Raw genomic sequence first — 10,489 nt, 5'->3', positions numbered from 1 at the left:
CTTAGGCATATGTGTGAGAGACATAATTATCCTTTGAGACATTAGTGGTTGTGGGTGGGCAGAATAAAAGGGGTGGGCGTGTTCGACAGAGAGAGCGTGTGTGTTTCTGTGTGACAGACTTGTAGGACGGGGTAGAAAGACAAATTCTAACCTTGATGGAGGGAGAGAAATACACGAAGTGCGCGTGTGTGATTCTGATGCCCACGGGGAAATGAGGTATGTATGCCTGTCAGAGAGATTGCACAATTCATTCACGTATCACTATCTAGCGATCGTGGACGTGCATCGCTTGAACATAAATCAATATCTACTTTGTATCGTGGCCAATGGTACACTATCGATTCAACGCTACAAAGATTGGACACTCATATATCACATTTTTTCTATCTAAATAAACCTTTTCAATTGTGCATGCCAAAGTTATAGTGATGTTTCTTCAAACCACCAATGTATCTATCATGTACATGCACCATTGTTACTCTTACATTCAAATTCATTAGTCTTGGATGATTTAAGGTTCTATTATGAAGTAATATATGTAATATTCATATATGAATTCAACGGGTACCCAATTTATAAAATGGAGGCTATGTAATCATATGAGGTAACACTTTTAAGTAGTGGACTACAATATCGATTTATTTTGTGGGACTACAATATCCATTTCTTTTTGTGCGCCTCTACACTAACACATCAATGCATTATGTTTAAAGTAAATAACCAATGGCACTAAATTATCTATTTACACGAGAAATACATAGGCTGAGCGTTTGATCCCTTTTATGTGAATGCGCCTCTACACACGTACGATTGGCCGCGCTCGTGTGAACGTCCAAGTTATCGGCGCATCATCTCGAGTTATTGTATTTTTTCTTGGGTGGAATTCACACCAGTTATTAACTGCTGACGCGTGCCCCGTGTACACAATCTCGCATGACCTTCCCGCTAGAACGGTCCAAAATTAGTTGAAACTGGATACGAACGATTCCACGAGCGGCAAAATCTACCGCCTCCTTCTAAAATTTCCGCCACCTAGTCTTTAGTATGTGAAATCCTCCTTTTGTCCTTGGTGCACGGAGAACAATAGTAACAATACCGCCCTCATCTACATAATAGGTCGGGGCTGCTTTGGTAACTTCTGGTTCTCTCCACCACACGGCACCCCCATTTCCTCTCGCCCTCCTGCAAAAATGACTAACTCCACAGCACTAGAGAATCTTACATCACGCCGTCCATAATTCATCGGCCTTTCTTCCCCTCCCCTCTCGAAACCCTAGACTGCTCATCCACCAGCGTACCAGAGCCCATTCACTACCAGCGGCATCCACCTCGCCAGATCTGCTTCTACCGCCGCATCTACCCCTCCCGCCCCCACTAAAACAAGTAGAATGCTCGTCCACCACTGTATCACAGCCCATTCAGTGCCAGCCTTGTCCACGGCGCCGGATCTGCTTCACCGTTACTCTCGTCAACCGCAGCACATCTGCAGTGGCTCATTCATCTCCCCACTGGAGACGCTTCGTCCACACCCCCAGGAGCCGCCCCACCGACGGCCCCGTCGATGGCCTCTAATCCTCTTCGCCAACACCTTCCTCAACCCTACCGGAGCCGCTTCGCCGACACCATCATCAACCCTACCGGAGTAGTTTCGCCTATACCATTCTCAACCCTACCGGAACCGCTTTGCCAACTCACAAGTCCACGGCTATAGATCTGCTTCGTCGCACCCTTATCCAACCTACCGGAGCATCTTCTGATGCCCCATCCACGGCCGCAGATCCGCATCGTCGACACCATCCTTAACCCAACCACCGGAGCAGCTTCACCAACGCCCTCGTCCACGGCCACAGATCCGCTTCGTCCACACTGTAGTCCACCCTATCGGAGCCACTCCATAAACACCCTACTCGACGGTTCTAGATCTCCTTACCGAACCCCGACAGCGAGCGCAGCTTCATCACCCTTGACGTTTCTAGCCTGATTCCCACCGTCTGGCATGATGCCAAGCACCCGCCACAGCCTAGGTACTCCTCCTTTAAACCCGTCCAACATCACCTGCCCGATGTACTTCAAATATACTAACATGTCGTTGTTACCTGTTATGCAGCTGGCAAAAACTATAAGGACGATGTTTTTTCTGGATCTAACAACTTGGCCAACCAAGATCTTGGACTGAGGCATTGCTATGATCTTGTAAGTGTCTCTCTCTCTTGTAGTGTGCCTACGAGCGTGCTTTGCTAGGATTTTGGACCAGTAATCCCTTTGTGCAGACAATGATTTCTACTACTAGCTACTAAATTAGATATGTAGAGGTCATACATGATACTACCTCGTACCTCCGTTCCTAAATATAAGTCTTTCTATAGATTCCACTATAGGATACATACGGAGCAAAATGAGTGAATGTACACTCGAAAATGCATCCATATACATCTGTATGTGGTCCATACTGGAATCTCTACAAAGACGTATATTTAGGAACAAAGGTAGTACATTACACAAAATGGTAGGTGGCTTGTAGGAATTGCAGTGCACTACATTAGGCTGCGTTAGAGTGCCTGCTAGTGCAGCACACAGAGTCATGGCTAGTTTATGCTACGCACACAATCGTTAATTGGTAGTTTAAATATGCGCAAGGGATATGCAATGTATTATCACGTAGAGATGTCTAAAATTAGCCATGTCAACTTGTAGATAGGGTTACACAATGAAAAAGTACAAGATGTATGTGGCAATTTCATGTAACATTGCAAAAAAAGGAGAGGCAGCGGCGAGCCTATATAGTGTGCGATGGTAGGTCACTCCTCCATTGCAATCGTCGTGACATGTTATTTGTATGTCAGTTCTATTGGCCAAGTTTATTAGGGACAATTATTACGAGTTATCCTAAAAAAATAAGCACTTGTGAATATAAGCTCCAGTCATATACCAGAAACAGCTCACATCAATTCATCATATAGCAGCAGCAAGAGTAGCTCATAGCAATTCATCATATAGCAGAAGCAGCTCATAGCTATTCATCATATAGCAGCAGTAGGAGCAGCTTATAGCAACTCATCATATAGCAGCAGCAGCTCATCGCAATTCTGCATATAACAGTAGTAGCTCATAGCAATTCATCATATAGCAGCAGCAGGAGCAGCTCATAGCAATGCATCATATAGCAGTAGCAGAAGCAGCTCATAGCAATTCATCGTATAGTGGATCAGAATGAAAATTTGGAAAAAAATCAGAGGAGATCCTCACCTTGTTGGATGAGCTCATCCTTCAACAGCACCTCAAGGCCATGGCCTGGGAGGAGGGGAGGGGGGGTAAGATGTGTTATGCCGCAGTGTGGCATCAGCCATAGTTGTGCGGCACCCGCTGGAGTAGTGCGTTGGATGGACCAGAATGGAGCAGCTGCTGGAGACCATGATAGTGAGGGGCGGCGCCAGAGGGAGGAGGAGTCGGGGAGATTTGGCCCTACCCGCCGGCCATGTAGCCTAGCTGGACAGAGCATCGTCAATGACTAGGACAGATGGGACCAGTGGCGATGGCTCGCTGGAGGAAACCTATCGCTGCAGGCAGGGGATCGAGGTAGAGGGAAAGGGGAGAGGAGATGCAAGCGGGTAGGGCAATTGCATTTTGAGTGTAATATAGGCACACAATAGAATCATTTCACTATTTCCCATCCCTTTAATTTTTAGTGAGCTTCTACCCGAAACACCCCCTCCAAAGCGAAATAAGTTAAGCCCAAGCCCTTAACTCAAAAATGACTTCTTTACATCTTTTATGGCTTATTTTGACAATAAGCTCTAAAAAGGTGGAATAGAACTGGCCCTTAACCTACAATTCAATTGTGCATGCAATAATGAATCACTCTTGCCTGCTATAGTGTACATTTAGGCATCATCATACATGGCATAACCCAATACATGTGCATTCCATTGTAGAATCTGGAATATGCAATGTTTATGTTAGTTCATACGTTGCACTGATGTTTAAATGCCCCTTAAATTTGGTTAGTCAAGTGATGGTCTTTAAGCCTCCTTCTTTGCTTCTTTTCTTGATACATCTGTTCAATTGCTTGTTTGCATCAGCCAGCCATACCAGAACTGTTTGCTTTGATAGTTGATGTTCTTGACCTAACACTCTAATAGAGCTTGTCAACGATTTAAACACAAAGGGCTGCTGTAGTGGGGGCTTGTCTAACTCATAGGTAACATAAAGGTTTGGCTATACACTAAAGTAGGCTCTCCAAGAGTACCTGGAGATCCAGTTCAAAGCTATTCCTAGTTTTTACATAGTGCACACATAGTAAATGCTCATTTCATTATGTGCAAGTGCAAGAGATGTGGCATGTTTCATTATGTGGTGTTGTTTTGTTATAATCTCATCCTTTTGTGTTGTAACTAGTTTGTGTCACCTTGTAGAGGGGGTGCAATAGAGATAGGATTGAGAATTTCCAAGTACAAGATTTTAGGAAGGAGCCTTGCAAGAGAAGTAGGAGCAGCGCTGAGCCTGTTCAACCAGTTAAGGTAAGTCACTATATCCAACTCAACAGTTCAATTCCTTATTTGTTTCAGGCATAGTTAATTTGCTCTTTTCAATTACTTTATTTGTCCTAAGTTAATGAGATGCCCAAACGATGATGCCTGATGTTGGGTACTTGTATAACTATTAGTTGACATAATTAAAGGCCTTACATTTAATTACTCCGGCAAAGTGTGCCTGAAGCTTTGAAGTCTATTAACCAAGTATTACTGCATGAGGCTCATAATCTAGTTTATACTAGGCTAATGATTGCATAGCTTTGCTTGCTGTCGTAGGTTTGTATGAATCCCTCTGTTGTTCATTATGCTTCCTAAGACATTAATTGAGCTACAGAATGGCCAACTGCTTGCTTACTTATACACAACGTGCTGTCTAAATTTGTAACCTTTCTATGTTTTGGATTTGGCCCCAACATCATGCTCCTCTAGTGAACTAAGAGAGATTTCTGTATGCAGGCTGCACAAACTACCATTTTTATAATTTTTAAAATATCACCTGCTTATGCTTCATGACGTGTAGCATTATTGTTACTCCTATTTTGCCATGTAAAAAATAGTCTGTCTTGCTCGCTTCACTGCTGTAACTATTTTTTTACCCTAGTCATGTGTACTTACACAAATATTTCAGGATGCAGTGCGGCATGACCGTTACTGAATTATTATGGATTGAAATTGAAATGTGCTGATGTTCTCGAGCATCAACTAGAGGTGGCAAGATAACATGTACATGATTCTCAACGTATAATCAACAAGTTGAGACTGGACATGCACGTATTAGATGCAGGAGTCAAAAAAATGAAACAAGACACTGAGGTAACCACAAATGAATTAGAGATTTTGTAGACTAAAATTTGTGTTATCTGAATCCGGCCAATCCTATTTTCTGAAGAGATTATAGTTCAAATAGTAAGTTCTGTTGATGCGTGTCCATGATGTATGAGCTTTATTTGTCCAGTCTATATCTATATCTATATCTATATCTATCTATATCTACACTAATTACAGACTCCTAAGTATTTATCATGTTAATTAGAAATTACGAACCGTTCATTCGATGAGACCGAGTTATTACGGTGGAGATTAACTCGTGTTATTTTTGCTTAATTACGTGCTTAATTCGCCAAAATAAAACTGAAGGCCCACGCTCCTTTCACCAAGGAACCTGAATGCCCATGTTCCTTTCACAATGGTTGTACAAAACGAAGCCCCACAGCCACCTAAAAAAACCCGCAGTCCTTTCACCATGGTTGCTAAAAAAAAGTCTTCCTGTATCCCTAACCTTCTGACGCCCATCGCTTGCCATGGATCGCGCCGCCGCCCTGCTCCCCACCGATGTCGTCGCTCTCCCACCCATCCACTGCCCCTGCCCACTGCACCTACCCTCTGTTGCATTCCATCTCCTCCACCGCCACCGTGAACCATCTCTCTCCTTAGTCCTCTCTCTTGGACTAGCACGCTGCGGCGGATGCTTCCGGTCACGTGGAGGCGGCGCGGCAGGTCGAGGGAATGCGATTGAGGCGGATTGTGTCCCGTTCTCGATCTATCCTCACCTCCTCTTCCTCCTCTCCCATCGAAAATCACACCGCAATCTATACCTATAGGCAATAACAATGGTCTCCTGTTGTGCCCCTCCACTCATCGGACCGCCAAGGCATGGAAGTACCCGGAGAAGTTGGTGCTCCGTGTAGCAAATTTGTGCCCCTCCACTCATCGGACCGCCGAGGCATGGAACTACCTGGAGAAGATGGTGCTCCGCGTAGCAAATTCGGCTGTGTTTTGAGAGGCTGCCAGGCAAGGTAATTTTCTTCTCTGAAGTTCTCTCATGGAACTTGGGTGGAATGGATTTGCGGGTGTGCTAGGTGTAGTGCCATTGGATTGCCATGTTAGTGGGCCGAATCTCCTTTCCTAGACACACGCTTGGGGGGTCAATACTACTACCCTTTGACTTTGCAATGGTGATTTGGATAGTTCTGTTTTTAAAAAATCATGGTGGTTTAGTTGGTTTGTTAACAGGTGCTTCAGTTAGGACTAATATTCGAAAAATGTCACCATACTGAATTTGGCAGAGGACAATACAATTATGTTATAATTGGTCATTTAGGTAGTTCTAAGAAATAGTTCATAGGCTCAACTACTATTTAGCTTACTACAATATAATTGTGTGGATTGTTGTTGATGAATAATACCCAATGCATTGCTTTCTATTGCCCAGAGTACTACAGTTTAGTATGCAGAACTTGAGCTTTGTTTGCCAAGAAAATGTCTGTGCTAATTCCTACAAGAAGGAGTAATTCATTCCCCGTCCAAGTATTTATTACTGATCATTGATGCTTCATCTGTTTATGCTGCAGAGACATGGTCACATGGATGATTAGCATCTTTTGGCAAAAGCATTTTAATTCGCTGAAGAAATGCTACTGCACCTATGACTACAAGCTTAGATGTCCAATCCTGATTTTTGAGGACCACTTTAGGATGTGATCATTAGTGCGTCTTCAAAGCTGCTTGACATAACATAACGTTTGATTTTTACTAATTTGGTCGAGCCTAAGCAATGTTAAGTAGACTTCACTGAATTCTTAATAAGGAAATTACACAATCTGATGTGTGTGCCATAGGATTAGTGTTGTTTGAATAATTTATTCTTCTTACCAATCAGGCTGATGATTTAACTGTCGATGCAGACGCTTTGCCAGATGTTCATCATCAATGTCGGTCAGGGGTTCAGGCACCTTTGGAACGCATGGCATCAGCCATATGGACCTGCATGGATGTGATAGTTTACTCAATCATTTTTATGCCTTCAACTACAGCTACCACACAACTTCATTGAGATTTGTTTTCTATAGGACCTGGATTAATAATCTCCAACAATATGGTAATGCTTGATGCTTCTTATATTTACTTTCAGATCTAAATACATTTGTGATTTTGTGTATGTTGCACTACGAAACTGTGTGTGCTAAACCAAACATGACATCTACGCATTTTCAGATATGCATGCATGTTTCAAAAGAATAAATCTAATATGTAGTATATACGAAGGTACCTAAAATGTTAGCATATATTGCCAACTCTTGAAAATATACGGTGCTCTTACTCTTTGCTTGCTGTGAACCTGGGGAGCTCGGAATGGAGTAGGTGTAATAATCAGTATATACCAGAACAATATTTCTGTGATATTATATATACTAACTTTGTGATAGTGGAGTATGTAATTTTTGAACTGGTTTGAATTCTTGCCGTGAACCTGGGGAGCTTGGGAGGGAGTAGGTGTAATAATCAGTATATACCAGAACAATATTTCTGTGATATTGTATATACTGACTTTGTGATAGTGGAGTATGTACCATATTTTTGCCAGGGACTCTATAACATATTTTCAAACTGGTTTGAATAGCTACCGCCAATTTTTATCTTCCTTGTGGTGTATGCTACCATCAGAAGGAGTATATAATACACTGCTCTTTGTGCACGGAAGTGTACATACAAAATTAAATCAAAAGGGTATATAACATACTTTTTAATGAAGTAAGTATATACTTTTTTGTGTGATGCAGTATATACAACATCTTTGTAAGGAGATATATAGTACTTTCTTGTGAACCAGTATACTATGTTTTTTAGTCAGTACATAATCTTTTATTCGATATACACTACTCTTCTTGAGTCGGTATATACTGCTGTTCTTGATATAAAGGGTAAAACAGCGTGCACATTTCATGCCGCTGCCGTTGTCGACTAGATGGTGGTGCCGCCGCATGGATCTATCAGTGCATGCCACACCACCACCGTTTCTTATTGTCGCCGTTGTCGACGAGATTGGTGGTGCCGTCGCATGGATCGATCAATGCACATCACGCCACCGCTTTGTCAACATCGACGAGATGGTGGTGCTGTCTTATCCATCGATCAATGCACCTACTCATTAACATCGCATCCGCTATGTGACTAGCTGCGTCAGTGGCTTTGAACCTCGATCCAGATTGATTTCATGCAAAGCCTGTCATGTTTTCCTTTTGTACAGGAATAGGCAAGCACAAGAGAAGATTTGACAGTAGACGCTCATTGTTTGAGGTAAATACTCCTTCCATGCAAGCTGCAAATAATTTTCTTTTATCTTGACTAGGTAATTGCCCGTGCATTGCTACGGGAGATCTTACAAACATGATATTTTGAGCAACATTAATAAGACACATAAGCATTGATTTAACACACAAGTGTCAAAGCAAGCATGAATAATGGACTGTAAACACCATGATAGCCAAACCGAAACTCTATTTCAGATTATTTTTCCTATGATGGAGCTGAAATATTCCTATATACTTGTAGGAATCATAAATCACTAAATCATCAGGAAGTCCCTCATAAATATAAGCTCTCACATTCTGCATTGCAAGTCAGAAAGCAAAAAATGATAATTAGTTTTCATTTCCAGTTTGCAAGACAGAAGATTATACATAACTGCTTATTGTACTCCCAAATAAAATTCAGTACTTTTTCCAAATAAAATTCAGTGAGGCACATTTGGTTCAATATATTTTTTATCCACCTTATGTTTTCTTATGTTCAGGTGTGTCAGGTCATTCTTCCAGAATTGATATTAAATATCATGCTTGAACTTATTTTTGATGAAATTTCAAGACTATGCCTGAATACAATATAGCAAGACCAACTCGGCAACTCGGCCTACTGAATGTACATGGGTACCATTAATCGCGGACCTTTGCTGAGCAATTCAAGTAAGTTTAGAGGGGCCACATCTATCCGTTTAACATTTCTTTTACATTCTCCAAGGCTCCAATATCTGAGTGCGATAACACATGACACAAGGTTTGTCTCAAACTCATTATTTGTGACCAGGTCGTGAAAAAGAAAATAACTTAGATCAGTTTAATTTTCGCACTTCAAGAACCAGACTGTGATTATCCAAGATACCAAGAAAAAATTGCATATCTCATTTGCAGAACATAAATGATGGGAAGAATGATGTATGGTGTAATCCTATGCTATACTCACTGACGAACAAATAAGAAATCAAAAACTCATATGTGGTTGTCCTGGTTCAGCAGCCGTGCCCTGTTACACTCCTGTTTCGTCAGACGCGCCTTTTAGATTTGGGAGCCAACTCGCGGATGAAGATGGCAACAGAGCATGTTCTCCATGCACCATCCTAAAGAAATAACACCAAATATGATCATTAGGGAACAAATAAAATATTTGGTTGCTTTATTTGACGTTTAAGAATGAAATCTTCAGATCTAGCTGCACCTGTAACCATCTACATACCTTCTAACACAGCAATCGACTTGATTAGAGGAGAGGAAAAAACTCAAGCAATTATCTTGTACAGAAATATTACCTCATTGTATTTCCAATCCGTCTGTCCCCTCCACTCCACTCCATCAGGGATATGTTAAAAGGCCAGCAAATCATGATTGCATCACTTGTATGACACTTAAGTAAGAAAGGAATGATGATGTGGGACATGGGGTGCTACGGACAAACGCTGCCTCCTCCCAGCATAGAAGGGCCGCGGGGCGAGGGTACAACACAAGTCATGTGGTGCCACGGCGGTGTAGCTCTTCATTGGACGGACGCCACCGAGGAAAGGAGAAGATGGCCTCGTGCAGGCCACATCTTGGAGGCGGGGAGGCTGGACTGCGGGATCGCCGTGGTAGGCGGCCTCGAAGACGACCGATCGATGTTTCCTATCGCCACACCCGCGAATCGTGTCACTGCCAGCAGTTTCGCCGACGCGGCCACCAGATCTGGTAGAGAAGACAGGCTGGACCAACGTGGGGAGAGGGGAGGAGGTAGATGACCACGCCGCCATCAGATTGGTGGCCGACTGGCCGCCCCTTCCATCTTCCACGTTGCAAGGAGAGGGGACAAGGTCGATCCGATGCACGCCGGGCCGGGTGGATGGGGAGCGACGACGGCTCCAAGAGAGAGAG

At 42.8% G+C, this 10,489-nt stretch overlaps 1 protein-coding gene across 5 annotated transcripts in view; it reads left to right on the top strand.

Annotated features, from left to right (window-relative positions):
- Positions 1 to 5,773: 5,773 nt before the first annotated feature.
- The window catches only part of LOC119266630, a 6,234-nt gene continuing 1,518 nt past the window's right edge, over positions 5,774 to 10,489 (top strand). For 2 of the 5 annotated variants that reach the window (XR_005132072.1, XR_005132074.1), the window contains exons 1-4: positions 5,774 to 6,328; positions 7,217 to 7,410; positions 8,560 to 8,609; positions 9,106 to 9,274. Coding sequence is in view for 1 of the 5 variants with exons in the window: in XM_037547865.1 (XP_037403762.1) it covers positions 6,186 to 6,328; positions 7,217 to 7,410; positions 8,560 to 8,609 (387 nt within the window). In the remaining 4 variants the exon portion in view is untranslated. The remainder of the gene's footprint in view (positions 6,329 to 7,216; positions 7,411 to 8,559; positions 8,610 to 9,105; positions 9,275 to 10,489) is intronic. The other 3 variants (XR_005132075.1, XM_037547865.1, XR_005132073.1) reach the window with 2 other exon arrangements.

The sequence above is a fragment of the Triticum dicoccoides genome, chromosome 1A (assembly GCF_002162155.2).
Source record: "Triticum dicoccoides isolate Atlit2015 ecotype Zavitan chromosome 1A, WEW_v2.0, whole genome shotgun sequence".
NCBI classification, from domain to species: Eukaryota; Viridiplantae; Streptophyta; class Magnoliopsida; order Poales; family Poaceae; genus Triticum; species Triticum dicoccoides.
This window is presented reverse-complemented; position numbering and strand designations above follow the sequence as displayed.